This window comes from Sinocyclocheilus anshuiensis, unplaced genomic scaffold (genome assembly GCF_001515605.1).
Source record: "Sinocyclocheilus anshuiensis isolate Anshui unplaced genomic scaffold, SAMN03320099.WGS_v1.1 scaffold143, whole genome shotgun sequence".
In the NCBI taxonomy this organism is placed as follows: Eukaryota; Metazoa; Chordata; class Actinopteri; order Cypriniformes; family Cyprinidae; genus Sinocyclocheilus; species Sinocyclocheilus anshuiensis.
Window position 1 is genome coordinate 167,233 of NW_015548197.1, and position 25,802 is coordinate 193,034.

At 38.1% G+C, this 25,802-nt stretch overlaps 2 protein-coding genes across 3 annotated transcripts in view; both read right to left on the minus strand.

Annotated features, from left to right (window-relative positions):
* Positions 1 to 17,288, minus strand: LOC107653213 (retinoic acid-induced protein 2-like). Of its 2 annotated transcripts, XM_016439884.1 has the most exons (3): positions 17,040 to 17,288; positions 2,256 to 3,980; positions 1 to 2,164 (listed from the first exon to the last, which is right to left on the minus strand). In XM_016439884.1, exons 2-3 carry the CDS (start codon positions 3,894 to 3,896, stop codon positions 2,138 to 2,140), a joined length of 1,668 nt encoding a protein of 555 aa, XP_016295370.1. In that variant the 5' UTR covers positions 3,897 to 3,980; positions 17,040 to 17,288; the 3' UTR covers positions 1 to 2,137. The 2 variants fall into 2 exon arrangements, with proteins under 2 accessions (XP_016295370.1, XP_016295369.1); XM_016439883.1 differs by having other exon boundaries at positions 1 to 3,980.
* A 4,889-nt stretch (positions 17,289 to 22,177) lies between these two features.
* Positions 22,178 to 25,802, minus strand: part of LOC107653215 (uncharacterized) — a 6,744-nt gene continuing 3,119 nt past the window's right edge. Inside the window, exons 2-3 of the mRNA XM_016439885.1 lie at positions 23,677 to 23,846; positions 22,178 to 22,763 (exon numbers count right to left, since the gene is read on the minus strand). Coding sequence (XP_016295371.1) covers positions 22,287 to 22,763; positions 23,677 to 23,846 — 647 coding nt within the window. The 3' untranslated portion in view covers positions 22,178 to 22,286. The remainder of the gene's footprint in view (positions 22,764 to 23,676; positions 23,847 to 25,802) is intronic.

Consider the following 25,802-nt stretch of genomic DNA (forward strand, 5'->3'; position numbering starts at 1 on the left):
CCAAATTCTCATTATTATGAATGCACAAAAAAGTAACAATTTAAATTGTACGGGATTTATACATTGTGACAGTATTATAACTTTATATTAATGTTAATATGAACATTTTATATATTATATAACCCTCCAGACATTACAACAAAAAGGGAAAATGTGTTTAGTAGTCACGAAAATGTCACAATGCAAAAAAGGTTCTAAAAACAGGAGATATATATATATTATGTGTATTTTCTTTTGATACTGGGATGACATGTGCTATAAAAACATACTCACAGGGCTAATGTATCTGATTCAGTATTCAGTTTGTGACCTGGTGTCTGTCAACTGTACCAGGGTTTTAATAAGTATTACTAAACTGGCTGGGATGATCAGAAGGTTAATGAGAGGGTGGAAACCTGCGTTTCGAAACACGCCCTCGTGCTATCAATCAAACCACCAGCCACATGAAAGCAACAAAGATTTACACAGATTTAGTGCATTCATAAAGCAGCATTCATAATCCAAATTCTTAATGAAAGGTTTAAAGTTAAAAAAGAAAGTAGGGTGGCACTTGATTTTATCCATCAGAGGTGTATTTGATCATGAAAAGCGGGGGAATGAAGCCAAACCTAAAGGGGAGTTTGCGGTGGATTGTAAATATAACCAGCACACACTTATGAAGAGGCGTTTTGATTGGGACTAAAGGTCAAGTTCACCCTCAAGAGCATCTCCACATATTCAAATGGTAACACTTTCAATTCTATCATCATTTGCTATTATTGCCGTAGCCTCTTTTCCTGTAATGTTACTTGGCATTAAATAGTTGCATTATCTATTACAAGATTACTGCATTACCCACAACAGTAGCTTAAAACAGTGACCCAATAGCCTTAATATTAGCCAATTGCTTGTGCAACCTTGCTGACATCACCTACAAAGCTTTTTTATTTTCATGAAAGATTACAAAAAACAGGGAATAACATACACTGATGGACTTCGCACAATATGTCCAGTAACATGTATAAAGAAAACCAGGTTCAACCGTGAAGGAAAAATGATCTTACTGCTTGCTGAGGGATAGATGCTTGATTTTTAACTCTTTACGTCCATTGTCTGCAATATTTCATCTAAAACACTGAAGGTTTATTAAGATCGTCATTATAAATATCATTAAAATCTGTACACTCTTGCAAGTGAAACTCTCCTTGTGTGTTCACACAGCTGGCTGACAATAATCTAAAAAATGACCACGAGGCCACAAAAACAGCATTAATAAGCCATTTCACTCAGATTTGTTGTCGTTAGGGACAAACCCCTGATGATTATTTAGTTTTAATTTAGTTTGGGGTAGGTGGGTGGAGGGAGGCTTTTTGCCCCCCGAAGGGAGGATGATGAAAATTATGCTTTGTTGCCACTGACAACCATTTCCTCCAATCATCAGACTTAATGAAACCGAGGTCTGGGCTTTGCCAAGTCATTATCAGGCTGCCATGCTAACTGCTTACCCCTCCTGTTCTTCAAAGAGGATGCTCCACTCCAATGCCCCACTGATTAATACAGTGATTAGGGAAGCAAAAGGTCACGGTTCCCTTCTACAGTTCATTAGGACCAAAAATGGGAAACGTCTTGCACTCCAAGTGTAAACAGCGAGAGGAGAGCAAGAATTCAGCAAAAGCATATTAGCGAGAAGAGAATCTGTCAGTGCTGCACGTTGTGTTTCTCACTGACAGCTGGCCAGGTTTCAAAACAGATCTCATGCATATTAATGAAAATGCAGATTACGCGTAATGAATCATTCATGAGGACGTGTGACCAAAAATCTAAATGCATAGGAAGGGATTCGATTCTGGCATTAATGCTGAAAATGCTAAAGGATATCAGTAGTAGCGCAGTTTAGCCAGTTCAGATTGGTTCTTTTACTTGGAGCATTTTCCTGTTGACTTCGTCTGATTGCTTAATAATGAATGGATCAAACGCCAACCGTCAGACCAGAGGCACCCTGCATCAGTCTAAATCATTTGGACAGCTTGGAGAGAAAGCTTTAGGGCTTATTTCTGCCAGGAATGCATTTAGCATCATCATACCCTGGTTATATATATTTCTCAGACCAATCACTGTAGTTATTTACCTAGCTACACCTCAGAAGCGGTTTCATTGCTTATGTCCTTGGTTTTCCCTTCTCCCTCTGAAAGCAAGAGCATATGTTATTTTCTAGGTAGAAACGCCGTCAGTCGCTGCTTCTTTATGGGCAGTATATGAATCTCCTGGGAGCTTACTTTCTTCAGTTTGATGCCTCTGTTTTTAGAGATCTTTTTGAGCGGGTCACTGGATTCTCCTCGCTGATCCCCCGGGACCCTGGGCATTGTTGCGAAGCCCCCCTGACTGGCATCACGTTTTATGGAAAAGTTCTTTGTAGAAACGCCTGACAATCCTTTTAGCTTGCTGCAGAAAATGGCAGGCATGGCATCTTTGACCGACACAATGACTTTGGCTGTCTGCGATGTGCTGACGATCTCGATGTTGCCACTTCCGGTGAGTGCAGAGTTACGTACCGCCCCAGCCACTGCGCTGCCGTGACCGCTGTCTACCACCCACTTGTGCTGTCTGCTGAACTCTAGAGATGCTAAACCACTTAGCAGCTTGGTATCTAGCTTTGGTGTGCAGTCTACTGGCCGTAGAACCCCAAGAGCCAAAGCCCCACTGCTAACATCGTCCACCATGTGGCACACCCTCTCCCGCTCCGGGGCCAATGGCCCATACATGCTACAAGTCTGGATGCATGTCTTTCTTGTACTAGGTATAGACAAATCAAGGACACGGTCTTGCTGAAACGGCTGGATCCCTTGTGGAACATCAACATGCATTGAAGGTTGAGGCGCCCTTATGGATAAATCTAGCACTTCTCCGTCTGTCACTACAGGGGACGAGCAAGAGCGAAGAGGCTGTTGGACTACTGCCATTTCCTTGCTGGTAAATGTCAAGTGAGGGCAGATGTCACTAGGTGAAGTCTGGGTGCTTTTGCTAGAAGTACAAGCCGGTTTAGGGCGGTCTATCTCTATCTTGGAGTCCTTGCACATGGAGACCGGGACAGGGATTGGCACTGGGATTGGAAGAGGCACTGGAAGTGGGATTACAACAGGATAAGGGACTAGCAGGGTGGCTGGTGGCACCAGAGGGGCTAGTGGAGAGCTGTAGGGGTGCAAGAGAGGCGGAAGAGGAAGAAACGCAGAGGCAAGGTCGACCTGCGGGGAAGATGCTGGGTGACGAGTTGGAGAAGAGTTCCCCTGGCCAGGGAAGAGGTCCTGCAAGATGGCTGCAAAGTTAGGGTTCTGAAGAAGAGTCAGTAGACTGGTATCCAACACTGGACTTGTGCCTTTCTGGTCCAGGATTGGAGGTGCTCCAAGAGCAAGAGAAGGGTTCTGGCACAGGATGCTGTTCTGTAGCGGCAGGGCAGGACAAGTTGCTGTTTGTTGAAGCAACTGAGGATTCAAATGTTGGAGGACTTGTTGTTCCAAGACCAGAGGTAGGGACACAGGACCCTGACTAGTCATCAGATATGAAGTAGCCCCTGATTGTCCAACTTGAGGGGCAGCTGGGCCAGCAAGGATTGGCAACACCACTGGACTCTCCCCCAAGCAGATTGGCTGAAGCACAGTTGTAGCAACCTTCAGGGCAACACCGTTGGGAGACTCTGCAGCCGGGGTCACCACCGGTGTGGCTTGTATTGTTAGCAGGGGCGACAGGGATCGCTTTGTGATAGTTGGAGAGCTGACATTCCATGTCTCAGTTGGAATAATTGGAGTGGCTTCCCCTTCGATTTTCCCAACTGCATCAGTGGCAGCGGCTCCACTATTGCAGACCTCTTCCTGAGGGTTTGCCATGTCTACGGCTACAGAATCTTTGTACGGCTCTTCCATTGTGTCTTGATTATGTAAATCTGTTTCAGGTGCTGCAAGTAGAGGATTTCATGGTTTTCTTCAAATCAGATGGAAGCACAAACCCTAGAATCAAATGGGAGAAGAGTATTAGTAGTTGGCAAGAAATGTGTTGATGTAAACCACAATAGTCAACATAGTAATTGTTGGTAAACCTTTATAATCTGTTATATCCTTACCTGTCCTCTATAACTTAATACCCAAAGCTAACAAGGCACCAAGGAGGCATTGTTTCCTTTCCTGCTAAAAGTTCAACCATCTGTTTTTGTCCACCGAGAGCTGTAAGCTTTCAGAATGACGTCATGACACGAGAGTGGAATCACAGACACAAACACAGAATTATGGGAGACACCAGAAGAGAGCTTATAAAGACTGGGAGCCTTTCACACAGACGGACTGCTTCGTTGGCTTGGGAGGGGAGCAAAAAGAGCACGGGGGAGGACTTGATGAAATTACGTCGCAGAGTGCCTGGGTTTATTTGTTTATGAGCCAGCGTTAGTGTGGAGTTTATTACACAAAATGCTGCCAAGACTATGAAGTGAACCTCCCTCTGGCAAACACACAGAGAGTGAAAGAACGCCAAAGAGACAGAAAGGAGGAAAGAGAGAGTACCTTGAAGAAGAGCGAAATGGGAAGAAATAGATAGAGGGAGGGAGGAAAAAGCAAAACAAAGTGCAAAAACATGAGGGGAAAAAAGATCAGGGGATGCAGAAATGGGAGCAATCTTTCAAAGCGTTAAGCACCCATGAAACATTGCAACATTTTTTGGAATGCTAACAGGATGACCTGAACACGTGCACCAACCACAAATGACACTAAAAACTTTTGCATTTCTGTTTTCACTACCACAAACATTTCAACAACGATTTTATCTGCAACATTTCCAAGAGTATAACAGCAGAAATTTATAAGTTTCCTCCGTCAGTAAATCATACAAAAAAATAAATGCAGTGCTGATGAAGGTTGGGGGCAGGCTCATGCTAGCACAGCGAGAACTGCCTTATCTGCGTTTTTTCAGGCAAGCTGCAAAACAAAAGAAAGCTGCCAACTGATTTAGGACCAATTGTGTACCAGGGTGAATTTCAGAACCACTTCTAAAGCACTGAATTTCCATTGCCAAACTGATGGAAGGACAGTGGAAAAAGTCAGATAAGGAAGCAGACGACCTCGACACATCTGCTCCTCTGTGATTACTCAGTGTTTCTCACCGATCCTAAATCAACCCAAAATCGATGAGTGCTGCGGTTTAGAAAAACCGATCCAAGATCAGACCACTCTAAATAGTCACACGTGACTTCTAAACTGCATTGCAGTACTGTTTTGTCTCAAATTATGTTGTGAAGCATGTTTTGTGCACATTTTGTGAATTTTCCAAATGTTCTGACATTCCAAAAGGTTAAATAAACTGACTGTTAATGCACAGTGTCTAAGTGAACCTCTGAACATTTACATGCAAAATTAACTCACCTAAAAATGTAGTGCTTTATCACCTTTAGTGTCCTTGCTGCAGCTCTGCATCGGGTAACATCACATGTGTGAGGTGCATTTTCCCCCATCAGTCTTTGCACAAACATGTCTTTAATTTAAAATTAGTCTTAGCCTCCGCATTCTCTATGCCAAAGACGCTGAGTGACGTAACTTGGCTCGAAATGGTGTGTTTGTTGAAGTCTTTGGAAGACAAACACATGCTTCAAATGCTACCCAATTACAATCTGAGAGGAACAGCCAAACTCTTGGAAATAAATCCTAAGCGGGGATAAAAGTCGATAAATTACAATCTAGCATTGGAAAGCCAACAAGGTGGGTCGCCAAACCCTCTGTATGATTTGTTTCTGAGATACTGCATTCCAGATGGGCTTTCTGTGGGCTGATGGATTCCTGCAGTGTGAGACAGTTAATGCAAACAGCATTACAGAAGCACGAGCGTGTGCATTCACAGCAGCAGGTGAGATCGGTTAGATCTTGACACTAAATCAGAGCTAAAAAACGTTACAGATAAAAGAACCACCAAACACACCATCTGCCGCATCTCAAAGCTTATGCAACAACAAAACAGAAAAAAATGTTCTCATGTTCAGTTTGCCCACTAATTAGAGCTAAATTATGTTGTTGTGATGCTATAAAAGGTGAAAACCATCAAGAAATGTCTGGGTCAAACTTCACCTCCAAATAAAAGTGATTTTGGATAAAGCATATTAAGTCTACACATGAATATCTAATTGGATCACACCTATGAAGAATATTTTAGAATATGACTAACTTTATCTGTCACTACAAAAGCACATGTCTGGCAAATGAAAATAGCAAAAGACAGATGTGAAAATTCCAATTGCAATGATAGTGTTTACTGGAAGTGTTTCATACAGATAAAATGAAGTGAATTTTGAGCTTTGATGCTGGAATGATCTGGAATGTTGATGACTAACACTGTCTAGATGGGAAACATCAAATGTTCACTAACACAGATGAATCTGCTACAAGCTTGAGGTTAGACTTCAGCAACAAAAATCCTCCCAAAATCCCAAAAGTTTTCTCCATAGGGGAATTGATTTTGAACGCATAAACCTTTAAAGGCAGAGTTACAAGGTTGTTGATGACTGGTACATGCATTTACATGACATCAGTCCACACTATTTTAGCTTATTTTTAAAATAGGGCTCAACAGCAGAATTCCTGGTGGAAAAACTACAGATTCTCCAACGAAATCTCCACCAATCAGAGAATTGAAACAACCTGGTTATGATACAACAATAAATATATATAATTTTTTTATATATAGACTTGCTGACTGACTCAAAATCAGGTTGTGGTTAAATAAGTAAAATTCATTTATAATATTTAAATATTAAATAAAATATTTTAATATCCATTGTAGATGCCACCCTTGATTAAAATGGGACACGGTATAAGACAAATGCCAATAATTGGTGCTTTGGTTCGCTGCTGACAAAATATAATTTTTGTCAACTTTAGTGATAAACTAGATTTTATGTTTGATTGCACATAAGATCATTCATAGCCAGTGGTCCCTGCCATCCGATACTAGAGTGCGAGTTACTTACTGGCTTGATATGATAACATGGCTTCATCTAGAATAATCTCTCCAGGAATTGTCTACATCTATGTTCGTCTATAGAGCACAAATCCCGTGCAGGGCAAACTCCATTCTACAACTGGAAAATGGAACAGATGGAACAATTTAGCAACAATCTTCTATTCCATCCACAGGCGCTGTTGTCATGCCAACCACAGGGCTAATAAATCCATCTCCTGTGTTGCGTGCTGAAGCTGCCGTTTTGCCCCCCACCACGGAGATAGAGCCCAGAAATTATTCCCCAATCCACCACCACCCTGATCTCGCATACAACCCGGTTGTCTTTTCTCAGTGTAGCCGATCTGGTAATGATATTAGCAGAGTTAGGTTTCCACTAGCTTAACAAGTCTCTTGGCAACATCACAAAATGAATCTCCGGTACTATCAGTGCAGTGATTGTTTTCACAATGGATTTTTGTTGTAGACTAGAGTTTGTTTGACTTCAGTTTGGTTGTCCCCCTAAAAGATAAAATACGATTGATCAAATTGATTTGCATTTTATATGACTTGCATTGAATCAATTGATTTGCATTTTTATGTGTCCCCCAAGTGTTCTGATTGAACTTGGACTTAAAATTCAGTCATCTAATTTTTTCAATCACAACAGTCATAACTTTTTGAAGTCAGTTACATGAAAATGTAGATTGGTCTAATTTGAATCAGAAAAGAATGATTAGCACCTAGTTAGTCAAACTAGTTCTTAAGACACAGTCTTAAAAAAAGAGACTGTTTATTCAACTCTTTGGTTATTTTATCGTCCAACAGACAAAAATCATAGAAGTTTAGCTAAAATGTAATAATGGTTAGTAGTTTATTTCAATCCCTAACCCCAACTATGAGCAATACAGTGCAACAGTTGGATTGTGCAAGTTAAAATCCTATTAATTTTCTCCGTAGTGAAATAGATTTTTAACAACTGATAAACCTTTAAAGACCTACTGTGAGCAGCGAGGTTGTTCATTTATGGTATATGCTTATGTTGAAGCAATCAGCCCAAATTATTTTAACTTAAGAGGAATTCCTGGTGAAAAACTACATTACCCATAATTTAAAAAAAAATCTCCACCAATCAGAGAATCACATCAAGGAAATTAAGTCTTCCTATGCTCTCAAAATATTTAAATATTTGTATGCATAATGAGCATATTTTGCAATAAATGTAAATATATTAACATCTTGAAATTAGTTTTATATTTATTTTTCTTTTTAATTTAATTGTCATTCACAATGCTTTATGGGATTGTAGTTCTTACCCTCATTAAAGCAGTTAAATATCTTTGTCTTTTTGTCCTATTTTCAAATATGTATTTGCTTTAAATCTCATTTTGTAATGTTGTGATTCACCTCGCAGCTGGTTGCACTGTTTTTTTGTGAATTAGTATATAATTTTAGATGACAGAAATGACTATATTTACTTAATTTTGCATTTAAGTCAATGTTAATGTGTTACTCAGGGTTGCCAGATCTACGAAACAAAACCAACACAATTGCTATTCAAAACTAGCCCAATCACGTTATTTTTGTGGTTTTCCCCTCCGTCTGGGGTCCCTTCCATCTAAATCATTTTCGGAGGTGGGGGGAAATCACTTTAACCTGCAGCAACAGTGAAAAAGTAGCCCAATTCGGTGGAAACTTGGCAACACTGGTGTTACTTGTTTCATTGTAATTATGTGTACTAGCAATTTCTGAGTGAAAATTATTTCAAACTAAATCTTACACCTTTTTTTCAGTGCGGTTTGGTTCAAGGTTTACATTACAACTCTTAAATCAATGCTTTTTTTAAATCCTTAAGGGAAAATCCTTCCTGAACCAATGCCACTGAAAAAGTAGGCAACACTCTCACTCTATTATAACCTGAGCAATGGTGCCTAAGCAATCACATTAACCCTTTGAAAGCCAAACTCTTTCTTTGGTGGATACAAAGATCCATAAAGGGTCTCCCCTAACTGTCTTTGTCGAATCTCCAGTGGTGTCTTCCCGTAATAAAATAGCATCCATGTACGTCTCATGCCTGAGGACGGAGACTTCTAAGGGATTAATGGGTTGGGAAGTGCTCAGGGAGGCTGAAATCAGCCTGGGAAGAAGAGGAACGCAGGCAGAATTGCCTCTGGGTGCCTCTTATATTGCAGACCTACAGCACATGTGGTACATCCAACAACCTCAAACACACACACACACACACACACACACACACACACACACACACACACACACACACACACACACACACACACACACACACACACACACACACACACACACACACACACACACACACACACACACACACACACACACACACACACACACACACACACACACACACACACACACACACACACACACACACACACACACACACACACACACACACACACACACACACACACACACACACACACACACACAGAGACAGAAGACTCTAAAAGAGCAGTGTGTGTCTGTAGTGCGCTCTCTTAATGCCCACTGACAGTCATCTCTGTACAAAACCTCCTCTCATTTAAAGCCAATAGAAGCGGTGTAAAAATCTCCTGACAGCTGTATGATTCAGAGTCATGGATGGGCCTGAATTTAAATGCTTTTTAAAATCTGCACCAGTTCAAGGTGCAAACGGGGTACAAAACAGATATTTGGTACAGCAGGAGACAGAAAATAGCTAGGCAACATGGAAACTGTAATGCTTTAAAGCACACACAAACACAGAATTGAATTAAATGGTGTTTACACAAGGACCTGACCCCAGGTCAGCTATTCTGAGCACGCATTACAGCAACAAAGCTTTTCCCCCTGTACTGACAATATGTACAAGTGAAACACATTCAGTGTTTTACTACTTTAATAGGCCACGCGGAAGTAAAAATACTTTTTTTTTTCTTGTGAGTGGCCCTAGTGAAAAAAAGGTTTTATATATATATATATATACACACACACACACACGTGTGTAATGTATTATATATTTAAATTAAATTATCAAAATTATTTTAAAATCCTGGATAAGTCTGTCTGTAGATTTTAGAACTATTGCATTTATAAATTACTTAGTCTATAAGAAACAAACTGATAAATATTGAATCTAAAGTTACATATATAAAAATGTATATATAGTGTGTATAGTTATTTATATTTAGATATAATTTTAGATGATCTATCTCGGATTTAACATTTATCAGTTTGCAAATGGAATTAAATCCAAATTTACATAAATATAGAAATGTCTATAAAAATCCATAATGAATATAATTAAAAAATATAAATATTGAAACAAATATATATTTTATTTTAAATATATTGTTGAACTCATAAATTCAGTGTAATTAAAGATTAGCCATTTATTATTCTTGTCCGCCATTCATTTTTAAACAACTTTGTGTCAACATTGTGCTTTGTTGATTGGGTAATTGTTAGCTTAGAATCAGAATGAGCTTTATAGCAACCTATATAACACCTATGTAGGCAGCAGTGCAGCTCACTAGGTTTTAGAACAAACAGGACGCAAGCAGTCTTATTGAGTCTAGAAGCAGACGCTGCAGGACGTTTTATTGACTGCAAACATTCAGTCCTGTCTCCAGCTCAGCACTGTAATGGTTCTCGGGTGATAACTGGACCCATAACACCTGCTGGTTCTGCCCGCTTCAAGGTCAGCGCTGGGCCCGGAGCACAGCTGTCCGCGTGGATCTTATCAGGCCATGAATAGTGCATTTGTGCGTCCGCACGGGACGGCCCAGCACAGCCTGAGACAGCCAGATGCGAGAGCAAGATTACACAGACTGGGTGGGGGGTACAAACATGCACACAGGCCAACAGTCGTACAGATGATGCTTCAAACATCACACATACAGATAAAAGATTATGGCAATAGCATAAAGACGTCTCAGGTTCACTATTACTGAAGACCAATAAACTCTAGAATCACCACTAAAAACACTACAACTATTAGGGTGTTGAGGGTGGCAGAGCGTTGCTATGCTGTTGCTATGCAGTTGCTATGCAGTTGCTATGTTCTTCTGGGTGGTTGCCAGGTCGTTGCTAAGGTGTTCTGACCACTGATCTATATAACGTCTTACTATTCCCTACCAACAGAGGGCATCAGTAGCCGCGTTTCCATTACAGATTTGCGCAAAACTTAAGCGATTTTATAAATGTTGATAAAACTATTGCGAAATAACTGCGTTTCTATGGAGTCAATATAATGCCACATATATATGCAAAATAATAAAGTTTTGCAAAAGAAAATATAGTTTTGCAAAAGAAAATAAAGTTTTGCAAACGAAAATAAAGTTTTGCAAACGAAAATAAAGTTTTGCAAACGAAAATAAAGTTTTGCAAACGAAAATAAAGTCGTTACTTTAAAAAAACCTTACATTTAACAAACAAACCCCCCACCACTTTTTGCAACATCTCGCGGCACTTACGGATGTACCTGAAGAAACATCTCCATTTGATAACAAATTCGTTGGTCTGTGTTAAATAACAGGCGATCTATCGCTGGGATGTGTTATGGCGAGCGCTCGTTGCTGCTGTTATCGGTTCTCTCTTGGCACTCGTGCGCAGTCTTCACACAGACGATCGTACGCTTTGTTCTGGTAAAAGCACAAAACAAAATGCACACAATATTATTTTGCATATATATGTGGCATTATATTGACTCCATACGTTTCCATTAACCGATGTTATGCAACTAAAACATTTTTTTCCTCTCGCGATAAGTCATGGAGACGGATGTTGGTAAGTTTACGTATATAGCAGCCACCACACTAGCCATTATTTTTTAATTGAAGGAGGAGTATGAGTGTATCTTTTGCAAAATAATGCAGAGAGATGCTTCTGGGATGCTTCTGAAACGTGCCGTGGCGCAGCTACTATAAACCCAAGCACTGACTAGAGTGGCCGCTTCGGAGCCGAAATGCACCGCAGACGTGTACAGTGTAAATAAGGGGTTATCCAAGCATTAATGGCAAAGAAAGCCCTTATACTTGAGAGCGGCCATGTATGAGGCATTTCTTACATGTTATAGTACATTAAAGAATGATCATGTGACTTTTGCAGTCACGTTTCCATTGCAATTTTGCAAAATATTCCTTTTTCGAATTGCCTGAAAAACCTCCTCATGCGAGCGTAAAAAATGTTTGCGCTATATGGGAGTTTTTGCACAATTGGCGTGCTTCCATTGGGCGTATTTTTAATTTGCAATTTCAATTTGCACAATTTGAAGGGCAATGTAAACGCAGTTACTGACTGACATGGTTACTAGGGCTGTGGTTACTAAGATGATCAGAGAGCTTTTTTTACCGTTTCTCTGTGGCTGCAAGGATGTTATGGGGTGGTTGCCAGGGGCGTTGCTAGGGTTTTCTGGGAGACTGCAGACTTGTTATGCAGTTGTTAAATTCAACCGGCTCGCAGTTAATCGTTACATCCCTAGTTAAGCCTGCTGTTATGACAACAGGGTCAGGGGCCAATTGCAGAGTCTATACAGGAAACAATGAGACAATCTCATGAGCACCTACTCGACAGAAAACATGAAACGGACATGACAGAAGATTCTAATCTAATGAGTACAGTGCAATCAAACACTTCTGTACTGCATCACCTGCTGGAACGAGGTGTTGGGTGACGCCAGATGAAAAATGTCCTGGGAAGTTATGTACTGGATCTTAGAGTAAAGTCAACTACATACTAGAGAGATCTATGTTTGACAGATGCATAAAATTAGTTTGATAGTGTATAAAAAACACCCGTTGTAGGAAGACCTTAGAAACCATCCAGAAGACCTTAGCAACTGCATAGCAATGACCTAGCAACTTCTCAGATATTAGTAACTTCACACCAACATGCTTAAAACATTGAACACCATAGCAACACTATAGCAATGCCCAAGCAACCACCCAGAGCACCGCATTAAACACCCATAGAAACTTAGTAACATCTTAGCAACATTCGACTGCACAGCAGCAGCCCTGAATACCCTGACAACCATCCAGAAGATAGCAACATGCTTAAAACACTCTGAACACCTTAGCAACAGCATAGCAATGCCTTAGCAACCACGTGAACACCCTGGCAACCACCCAGAAAACAGCAACCTGCTTAAAACTATGAACACTTTAGCAACTGCATAGAAAATGTCCTTGTCACCACTTGAACACCCTGGCAACTACCCGATAATTCGTTTTTTGAGCATGTTTCTATGAAGTTACTAAGATTATCGGGTGGTTGCCAGTATGTTTGGCTGGTTACGAGGGCATTGCTATGCAATTGCTAAGGTGTTCACAGTGTCTTAAGCACGTTTCCATGAAGTTACTACAAACACCTTAGCAACTGCATAGCAATGTCCTAGCAACATCCAAAACACTGGCAACCATCCAATAATCATTGTAACTTCAGTAAAACTTGGTTCAAGTCCTTAGCAACCAATAGCAATGCTCTAGTCACTACCCAAACACCCTGGCAACCACCCAGAAGACCTTAGAAACTGCAATGCCATAGCAACCACCAAGAACACCCTAGCAACGAACCTTAGTAGTAACTGCATAGAGATTAAAACAATCTGAACACCCTTGCAACTGCATAGCAATGACCTAGCGACCACCCAAAAGACCTTAGCAACTGTAATGCCCTAGCAACCCCTCAGAATACCCTAGCAACCAGCTAGAGAACCTAACTGCATAGAAATATGTTCGCAACACCTAAAGCACATAGCAACACCCTAGCAACCACTGTTCCTGTTACTCTGAGATGTGCATGCGTGCCTTTATGAATCTGGTCAGTGTGATGCTGAATACAGATCTGAGTACAGAAGGGATGGCACATTTGAACCTCCACTGTTAAAACAGGCGAGAGTGAACAACACCTAGATACAATACCACAAACTAGCCAGCTCAACATAAACACTACAATTCAATCCAAAGCACAATCTAACAACAAAAATGAGAATATGAAGAGGTTGTTAAATTGCCCGTTTTTGCATGACATGCGATGTTAAATAGACGCTTGTTCATCTAAACGTTTGGGTCGTGACTCTGTGCATCATCTGCGGTCGTTCACCCCCCAAATGCAACAACATTCTTTCACACACACGTGACGCTCCACCTCCACCAGCATTTTAAAAGCACAACCCAAAAGACGAGGGGACAGCAAGTCTGACACCGTCAATGCAGGACATTCCTGAGTTAACTGGCCTGTGGCTTAAGGCCTAAAATAAGATTAGTCAACTACTCTGGAATTACACCGATTTTCTGAACCTAGAAACCATTCTCTAGAAGTGTTCGCTATGATTTTACAAAAAGAAACACAAAGAAAGTACCACTTGAAAAATTGCTTTTTTGACAATACAAAAATTACTAAATTTCACTTAATTTTATGTTGCCAGTAAAATTATTGTGAATATATTGTGAATATTCTGTATGCATATTTAAATATGTTGAAAAACATTCTCCTAGTAGTTTGAAAATTATAAAAAATATTAACAAATAATGTCTTTATGATGTACAATTTATAATATTATTGCACAACCAAAAATCCTGACAACCTCTCAGAAGATCTTCATTGCAATATGTTTAAAGAAAACAATCAGCAGATTATTGCTGAAAAAAATTGCAAAATATGAAAGTGTAAAAAAAAATACAGAAGTTTACATTTACTGTAAAGAAAATATGCCATACTAAAAAAATTGCTAAAATTGTTATCAAATCAAAGCTATATGTCTAAAGTTACACTCTAAAAAATGCTGGGTTATTTCAACCCAACTTTGGGTCAAATATGGACTAACCCAACCGTTGGGTTAAATTTTTACATTCAATATTTAACCCAAAATTTGGGTTAGTCCAAAGTTGACCCAAAGTTGGGTTGAAATAACCCAGCATTTTTTAGTGTGTATGTTCCAAATTTGAAGTTGATATCACAAAAAATTGAGGTACCTGTAAGATGTTGTTTAGGCACTATACCAAAAATAGCCACTAGGTGACACCCAAATTCCACTGAATTTTTTTAATGTATATATATATATCCTTTTTACCCTTGTCAGCGTCAGTCCCCATCCACTTGCATTGTATGGAACAGATGGCCAATGATATTCGGCTAAATTTCTGCTTTTGCGTCATTAAATACAGTACGTTCACGAGGTTTTAACATCATGAGGGTGAGTAAATATGGACTGAATTTGCATTTTTAGGTGATCTGTCCCTTTAAGACCAACATCATTTCTGTTATTTCAACAACGCATCAATCAGGGACGCGTAAACCTTTCAAAGTAACATTTATCCACGTTATTTGCCAAATTTGAAGTTGATATCACAAAAAATTGAGGTACCTGTAAGATGTTGTTTAGGCACTATACCAAAAATAGCCACTAGGTGACACCCAAATTCCACTGAATTTTTTTAATGCAATTCCTGTCACAAATGTATAGATTTCTGTCACAATATTACTTCTATCACAAAATAGTCACCAAATATGGAACCTTGAGACTCAGACCAATGATATGTGATAAGATTAGAAAAGGTTTCAATGATACAATATTGTAGTATTTTGTAATATGACACTTGACACCGCCCACTCGGGGGAGGAGCCTGCTAAAAGGTTGTAAAGTATCCTTTCCATGGTAAGCAATGTCCGATTTCAGCCACATGTTTCTTTTATTACATTTTTGCAGACAAAAGGTGTTACAAGTTTTTTTCACAGATGAATTTTGAATGTTTAAGCTTTCGAAAGATATCTAATTTAGGATGATTACTAAAATATGTGAGGGGAAAAAGGCAATAAAAATAGAGCCCCGTAACATGCTTATATTGTCTTTATGATGTACACTTTTTGTTATATTATTGCACGCTTATTGGTTGACTAGTGAAGTGGGTGTTGGCAGGTGCTAATGTGTGAATACTGATGCGCTAACGACTGCTCTTCAGTTTAATGAACTGATGATGGTTGGTCGTCCTGAACGTGTGAACGTGTGTGCGCAAAGGTCAAGAAATCCCAGCCTCGGTTTGACCCCCAAAGCCTGCAAACGTGACCTAATGCTTTCAGAAGTGCACATGTGAGTCCGTGAGGCAGCATTGATTAACTCAATTGACAGAACGGTTACCAAGGACATAAACAATTCTACAGTTACCACGGACACCATCCAGCCCCATTATGATGTCACAGCCTCATCAAGAATGCTGTTCCACTCCCATGTGCAGCATTACTAGAGCCTGTAACATCATAATCGTGTCTTTGCATTGGTGTTTCAGCATTTTTATACTGTTCAGGAAGCTTCAAGGCGCTGTTATTGATTTGATGTACATTACACTTTTATTAGAACTACTAAACGTGTTCGTAAGATGCTGTTTGTCACTCTCATATTGAGAAAAACACAATGAGATTTAATTCTCTGCAATCATTTCCAATGCATCTTAACACCATTTTTAAAGTGTTTAAAGTCTAAAGCATTTCTGTAGCCTATGTCCTCGACGCTGCTGAACAAAATGTCAAAACGGTTTTAAACTGCCAGATCAAGAGCTTGTAGCATCACCACAACTAATTACGCCAATATCCCTCACTGGGGAGCTCTTGTGTTACCCATCAGCTATTTGGAAACATATCTGACCCCACAATCCCCAAGGCACACACATTAAAGGAACAGTACACCCAAAATTAAAAATCTCATTTACAGAATATTTCAGAATTATGGCAGTGCCTCACACAAACCTATGGCGAAAGAAAGAAAGAATATTATTTATTTTATTTATATATATATATATATATATATATATATATATATTCATAAAATACAAGTATCCCTTTAAATCCACGAGAGATGCCCGAGCACCTGTGCAGCCGCCGGGTTTACTGTGCGGTGTCATGTTTGTTTCTCTTTCCAACGACACCCTGTTATTGGATAGACATTATATACTGTACTATTAGAGCACTATATAACATTATATAGGGATGAAAGCAATGCAGTCCTGTGCCAATGTATAAAACGATCTCTAAACCCCATCAGTAACTGAACATTGACAATCACACGCGCACATTAATGAAAGGCGATCACACGTTACCTCGGAGTCGTGCATTATTCCTGGATTTTCCTCGTTTTCTTCCCGGTCAGTCGCTCGATCGCTTTCATTAAGCACTCGACGGTTTCCTCTGGAAGGGTTTGGCTGCTCGTGTGCCTCATATGAGACGCGAACAATCCGCTATGTGTCGGTTTAGGGTTGCGGACGCAGGCCTGTGTCGCGCGTTTTAGCGTTTCACTGTAAAGCGCGACGGATGTGTCGGTGTGACGCTTGTCTGTAGCCGTAGAGCCGCTGTGATCCTCTCTCTCTCTCTCTCTCTCTCTCTCTCTCTCTAAATATATTTATTAACACCGCCTAAATCATCCAAACTGCAACATTCTAATGTATACTAAATTATTATTCATTGCATTTCCCTTACAATAAATATTGTAGGTGTACTGTGGTACAGTGATGATAACAGCATGGTATTTTGGGATATACCATAGTATTACCGATTCAAGATCCATTAAACATTTGAAAAAGCGTATCTGTCCAAAACCCATATGGTATTATCATAGTGCATGTACAAAAACATGGTATTACCATGGTGCATATAAAAAAAACATGGTGTTAAGGCATGATGCATATGCAAAAAAAAACAAAAAACATGGTATTGTCATAGCGTATGTCCAAAATCATACCATGGTAACATGTCCAAAAACACTGTATCACAATGATGCATGTGCAAAACACACACAACGTCCTAAAACACGTAAAGACATGGTATTACTATGCATGTTTAAAAACAAAAACATGGCATTATCATAGTGCAGGTCCATAGTGCATGCATGTGCATGTGTATTACCATGGTAACATGTCCAAAAACATGGGATTACTATGATGCATTTATAAAAAACATGGTATTGTCATAGTGCATGTCCAAAAACATAGCATTATCATGGTAACACATGCAAACATATGGTATTACCATGGTAACGTCCAAAAGCATGGTATTATATGATGCCTGCCTAAAACAACATATCAAAGCACATGTTCAAAAACTATATAATATTAAACCATTGTTTTTATATATGCATCATAGTACTACATATCACCATGGTAATACCATGTTTTTTGCACATGCATCATAGTAATATGTTTTTGGGCATGTGCTATGACAATACCACTTTTTTATATACATACATGCATCATATTAATACCATGCTTTTAGATTTTTTTGCACATGCACTGTAGTAACATGCAAAAACATGGTATTACCATGATGCATGTTCACATTGACATATTAATGGTAATTTTTGTGGTTGCAGACACTAGAAAGCATTGCTTTTCAAGTCGAGTTGATTGTTTTCTTCTGGAAACACAAGAGAATGCTAAAATCCCTTTCACTGCACATTGGTAACTATAGTTCCCACTAGATTACTGTAGCTTTACTACAATAAAATCAAACTCAGATAAGAAGCAGCTTTCTGTGTTTTCTTTCATTTCTGGTTTTGTTGACAGTGGCCACTACCATAATAGCACAGTTTTCCTACGGTAGCTTAAAGCAGCCGTATCACAAGTGTAAGTGAAGCAGGCTGATGAAGATGTTGACATCAGTGGCTCTCACGGCTGAGGTTTGGCTTCCCGAGGCTTATGCTGGATTAGCTTTCATTGACGGCTCCATCAGAAGAGGGGGTGTTGCTGCTCCCAGGAGGCTCTGTATCTGCCGCGGGTCACGCCTGCAGGCCTGGATCTGCTGGAGGAGGATGTTTGATGGGTCTTAATGACCCGCCAGCCGCTGAGTCACTCGCGCAAATGTCCTTTTTTTAACCTTCTGTTTCACTCACAGGTCTGGCTGAGAATTAGAAAATAATTGGTTTTGAGAGGAGCCGTTCACTTACTGTCACTATCGGCGAAACCTTCACAAAACAACATTGGTGTGTGGTTGTATCCAGGGGCCATTATATGTGGAAATAAATACATAAATCCACATGATATACAGCATATATTTATATTTTATACACACCTACAGTTCAGATTACATTTATAAGTAAATAAATGAAATAGTCAAGTCAAATAGCACATCCTACAGCTGAAATTATATTTATAAATAAATATAAATTATATAAAATAGATAGCACGCCTACAGCTTAAGCTATATTTATAAAAAATAGATATAATCTCAGCTAAACGTGTGCTATTTATTTATTGATTGATTGATTTATTGTTATCTAATTTATTTGAATTCATTTTATTTATAAACAAATCTCAGCTGTAGGTGTGCTATTTATTTATTTATTTCATCTAATATATTTGCTTTCATTTTATTTATAAACAACCTCAGCTGCAGGTGTGTTATTTATTTATTTATCTATTTTGTTTTGTTTGTTTATCTGATTTATAGTAATTTTATTTATAAACAAATCTCAGCTGTAGGTGTGCTATTTATTTATTTAATCTAATATATTTGCATTCATTTTATTTATAAACAACCTCAGCTGCAGGTGTGCTATTTATTTATTTATTTATTTAGTTAGTTATTTTGTTTTGTTTGTTTACCTGATTTATAGTAATTGTATTTATAAACAATCTCAGCTGCAGGTGTGCTATTTATAAATAAAAATAATTTAATTAAATAGCACACCTACACATGAAATTATATTTATAAACAATAATAAATAAAGAAAGAAATGTGTAAATATATACAGTATATATAAAAAATTTAAATCTCGCAGTGACTTACATTGATCAGATAACTGTGAATCATAACAGCTTATTTCCAGTGATCGTCATAATGGTGAGAGACATAAAGACAGCGGATGAGGGCCAGAAGAGCTCTGAGATGAAAGAGAAAAATATTCCAATCAGAGAGGTGAAAAGCAGAGTAAATGCGGCTTTATGAAAGTGTGTGTTGTTGAAGGCTCTATAATGCTCCGTAATGAGCAGATGTGAGAGAAAACAGAATGAACCATTAGGAGAAAACAGGACGTGGCATCTTTCCCTGCGACGGTAATAAAGCACAGCGCTCACAGCACTGAAAGAGTGTGAATTTAGGTCAAAGCACCCCGCCTTCCCATCATCCCCCATCATCATGAGAGAGAGAGAGAGAGCACTTCCTCTCAGAACATCCACTTCCTGTCACTGACGCACAAATCACTGTGATGTTAAACTGGACTCTCAAAGAGCATCACTAACAGAAGACTGTTATGTTCTTCCAGAAATCAATGCTGCGTTTCACCGGGGCTAGTTGTCACTTTAGTATTATATTATATTATTATAGCATATATAGTTTTATATTTATTATTATTATTATTATTTAATATTTCGAATTAGCTTTTATTTTTATATTTTCAGTTTTCATATTTATTTTAGTAATTTTGCGATGTGCTTTTGAATTTGTTTTTCTTCATTTTTATTTTTATTTCAGTTCTGATTTGAGTAATTTTAGTACTTAAACGAAAATTAGAAAATGCTCCCTCAGCAACTAATTGAAGCACTAAAATTACTCAAATTAAAATAAAGCTTAAGAATAAGAATAATGAAGTGCACTTAAAAAGACAAACAAATGAAAATTATCAACGTTGCCTGAAATTTAAGATTTATAGTTCAGTTTTAGTTGTAATAATTTTAGTACTTAAATTTTAATTAATTTTATTGTTAGGTGTAGAGGCTAGTTATATGTCTAATTTATCATTTTCATCTACTATTAATTTTATTTACGATTTACTTAATGTCTATAACAAAAACGATTTTTAATAGTTTTAGTTAATGATCACATTGGTTGTCACACAGAAAATAATCTCAGTAAACATAAGGTTTGTTACCTTTTCCATTTTCCAGTGTGACAACATGCCCCACACAAATGGACTTTGAAATATAATTTGCTGTGAATGAAACCGTCAACTGTCCACACAAATATCACCCGAAATAAAATAAATATATAAAAATACAATGATATAGAGTAGGATAGTAACATTTACAAAAAGCTCTTTTGGTGGGTTATATGAAGCCGTTCTGTTCTCTGATAATCCAGCAGGAAACTGGCTGCGGATACAAAGACTGTTCAGAACAAATCAAAGCCCTGCTGGACGCGACTGAGACCAGCTTCACCAACACAGAGGACTGTTTATTTATCGTCAGATGGAGAATGTGAGGGAGGTCTGTTTCCTTTCCTCTCGTTCCAGGTGCTCAAACAGGGCCGAGTAATAATAACAGAAAGAACAAGTCAAGGTTTAGTGTTATCATGACAGAGTTCCTGCGTTACACTGAAACAGACAGATGAACTGCAGATGAAAAAATTTTTTTTATTTTATTTTAAGTTACATTTGTTGTTATCACGTACACAATAATATAATTTTAATTCTCTGCTAATAAAATTAATAATTTAGGCTTACAGAATCTTGCACAACTATTTGTGTCTTTCTTCATCTGAAACTACATGTCGCAATTATAGAGGAACGTGAGATGTATCTACATATGAAAAACCAGGGATCCAAAACATGTTTGCCAGCAACAATTATTTAAATATGGATTCAATATTTTTGCCAGCCAGCCAGTTTGTGTTTACTTAAAGTGACCCTGACATGAGTTATACATTTCGGTTTAACCAATATATGCATACATAATTTATTTAAATGTTTTCTATTAATTTATTAAAATACTTAAAATATGTATTTAATTACATTTTTAGTTTTTACACATATACAATGTTCAAAATTACATAAAGTAAAATAAAATGTACTAATATATATATATATATGTTTTTTCCTTTTAATTTCTCTTTTAATTTTAGTTACTTTAATTTTACATCATGATGTAAAATTGCTTTCTAGGGTTTTATTTTGCTTAATTATTTTTACATTATGAATAAATTTTTTGTTGTAGGTACATAAAAATATAAATAAATATGAATACAAATTATAAAATAAAATGTATATATAATAAGTAAATCAAAGTATATATTTCTAAGGTTTTATTTTGCTTTTAAAGATAACGTTACATTATGAATTTAATGATTTTTTTGTGCATTTCAGCATCTTTAATGAATGCAATTCAACTGTACACTTACAAGATGCTGCCACCTGCTGCACAGATGCTATATTTCGAATCAAAAAGCTATTGGATGGCATTTAATGTCTTGGTAGTGAAACTAAGTTTTGATTATTCATAATCTCACAGCTACAAAAAAATAAAAATACACATGAAGAGTTGGACAGTTTTATTATCTTACATGTAGATTATCTCAAAGCTTCCACTAGGAAAATAGTTCAGTACAATGTAGAAAACACAAGAACAACACTATTTTTCAGCTTATATATTAGTGTTAATCCAAGTAACGTCGTCCTCAGTTTTGAGTTCTCTCTGCTCGTGTCTCTTGGACTGCCGGGAACGTTTCTCTGAATCCTGTGCCTCGTAGAGGAGAGCCATGATCTGCCGGCGGACGCGCATCTGGACGCTGGGGTCTCTCAGCAGACGGTACTCCATCGCCACTTGGCTGGAGAAGACGGCGGCGGCGTCCGGAGACGGGTGCTCCAGGACTTTAGCGGACATCTGCTTCAACACCTCCAGCTTCTGCAGCTCGATGTCGGATTCGGAGGAGCGCGTGCGTTTGCCGGATGTGCTCCGGGGAGACAGCGAGTACGAGGCAGTTTCCTCGGGGATGCCGGTGTCTGGAGTGCCGGGCATCGGGGAGAGACACACGCTGATGGAGTCGAAACTGTCCACTTCTTTGTCCGTCTCCATTTCATCCGACTCGTCTGCAGTTTCCTCCACTTTATCAGAACCCAGCTACAAGAAGAGCAAGAACAATTACAATCAGTCTTAATGACTCGCGCAAGACTTTCACAATGCGAGTAAACAAAGACGGATTCGCAGAATCTACTTTATTTACTGTTCTCAATTCGTTTTCGTTTTAACAGTAGCCTACACCGGTCCGTTCGTTCACAGTAAACGTATTAAATTTTCATTTGTTGACGGTTTAAAGGATTAAACATTTAATGACTTATGCCTTCATTTGAATGCCACCAGTTTTGATAATGCATTTGCATGAAATCATAAATAGAGAAATAAGAATACAATTTCTGGGGGAACATTTTTTTTTTATAGTGCCGTATTGTAAAAAAATCAACTGTTGTTTTGAAAATCAACTGATTACGTATGCTTTACTACAAAACTATTAAAAAACGAAAAAAAAAAGTAAACTGAAAACTGAATTTGCAAAAAAAAAAAAAAAAGAAAAAAAAAGAAATTCAGAGGGAAAAAAAATCCCCAAAAATTTAATTTGTTAAACGTTTAATAAATTGGTGTTGGTAACATTTTACAATTTGTTCATATTAGTTAACAACATTAGTTAAACTAACAATGAAAACTACTTCTAAAGCATTTATTAATCTTTACGTTGATTCCAACATTTACTAACACATTAAACTGAAAAATTGCACATTAACAGATGAATAAATACTGTAACAAATGTATTGCTCATTGTTAGTTATTGCTTTAAATATAGTTAACAAAAGGAACCTTATTGTAAAGTGTGACTTTGTGGTTAAATTGTACAAGTTTCGCGATGCTTTGTGGGTACCTAAATTAAATAAAAAAATAAATTTACCCATTTAAACAAGAAAAATTAAAATGGGAAAAAACAACACTGATTTCATAGGGCTCTATGCACATCACGTTTTGTTGTGTTTTTTAGACGTACAGGGTTCTCGCTTTGCCGATGAACGATGTGTGGCTTCAGGAAGCCGAGGGCCCTCAGGAGCCACCGCTGCCTCATCGTGAGGGGCTTCTTCTCACTCCCGTTGGGTTTGGGTTTCCTCAGTCTGGAATATTGAGTCCTCAGAGACGCCACCCTGGTCGCCACCGCCAAAGCTGAGCGGCAAAAAATGCATTTAAAAACATAAAAACACTTAATGGCAGCAGCAACAATTCGTCTTGAATTTCAAAGGGAAGGAAAAGGAAGTTATAAAATGTTATTTGTGCCAAATCTAACAGTGTGCTTACTGTTTAATGCAACGAAGAGATGTTTTCTGCAGCGCATACCTTACCTTACAGTTATGCACATATTTCCATTTTACATGGCATAACCAAACTAACATTTTCAGGCATCATAAATTAAAACTATATTTTTATAATAGTAACTAATGCGATCTTAAGATTTTAATAAACTGTCTGCTTTACAACTGTGGACAAAAGTAAATTTCGTATACATTTATTATATAGGCTACTATAACATACTATAGGCTATCTTTTTGTCACACAATTTAAATTTGTAATAAATTGGTAATAAATCTGACTGGTTGATAATATAAGCTAGCTAGTATATGTAGGTAAAGTTAGTAGTGACTGATTGTAAAAAGAGCGTCTAGTACAACATTCGGCTGCAGTATTTGGGTAATCAGCATTAAGGCGAAATTAAAAACAGGGCTTCTGCAAGTTTTATAAATGTAAATTCAAGACTTTAAGATTTTTAAGACCAAGTAGAGAAAGTTTTTAAAGAAAAATTTTTTTTTTGAATGGAATACGTCAATATGGTCTCTAAATGTAAATGTCTTGTATTGGCAATGCCTCAAAGTTTGAAAACAATTTCCAATAGATATCATTACATTTGAACTCATTTTACTAACAAAAACTATTACAATAGAATAAAAAATGTAAAAAAAAAAATAAAAAAAAAAAGTATTTTTGTCTTGTTTTCCAGTCAGTGCAAACCTGAGAAGACTCTTAAATCAAAACACAATTACTTGAAGCAAAATAAAACTCTTGTTTTTTCGTGAAATTTATCAAGATGAAGTGAGTTTGATTAAAGGGGTCATATGATGTTGCTAAAAAGAACATTATTTTGTGTATATGTACTCATACTGTACATTATTGTTTCTCCTCTATGCCCCGCCTTTCTGAAACACGTCGATTTTTACAAAGCTCATCGGTCTGAAAAGCGAGGTGTGCTCTGATTGGCCAGCTATCCAGTGCGTTGTGATTGGCTGAATACCTCAAGCGTGTGACGGAAATGTTACGCCCCTCACCATACTGTGATGCCGTGTCCGGCCGGAGCGACGAGACAAAAACATTAAAACCCATTATAAACAAGGCATTTGTTGCATCCAGTGGGGACATAATTACGGATTATAAAGACTTATACTGACTATACATTGCATCGCGCCGCGTAAACATAAAACCATGTCTGCATTTGTGATCGGAGAAATCACAAACAACAAGCGCTACTCTACACTGCTCAAAACACGCGTTTGAATCATCAGTGGCAAATCCTTTAAATGAAAACGTACTTACAGGCTGTGAGTCAGAACAGTCTGGGAATATTTTCCCAGAATATACATTTATACATAGAGTCATTTGTCCATGATTTCGAAACGGTTCGTTCGATTCAGTTCTGAGCGAAATGTCTGTAAACCCCTCCCTTCCATAAGCCTACTCTGCTCTGATTGGTCAGTTGGCCAAGCCTGTTGTGATTGGCACAAAGAGGAGCGCTTGAGCAAGTTAGTGAGCGCTACCATCTGTGTTGCCAAGTCCGCGGTTATTTTTGATGTCACGGGTTGTAGTGACCGCAATAACGTCATATTTTGGCACTGGAATGCGAATTTACCAGGGGAACCCCAACTGAAAGCGTGTATTTTACACCCCAGAACACGATTTTTAAAGGGGGACCACCCTCGAAACACGATTGGGCTAGTTTTGAGTAGCAATTGGGCAGGTTTTGTTGTGACAACCTGGCAACCCTAGCATGCACCTTTACATAAAACAATAAAATAGTGCCCCAATCAGTTCTTAAAATATCAACATTTTGTTTAACACTTATGCAAGCGAATC

What these genes read in the sequence shown, in the direction of transcription:
- LOC107653213 (XM_016439883.1), bottom strand. Translation starts at nt 3,896, where the DNA reads ATGGAAGAGCCGTACAAAGATTCTGTAGCCGTAGACATGGCAAACCCT.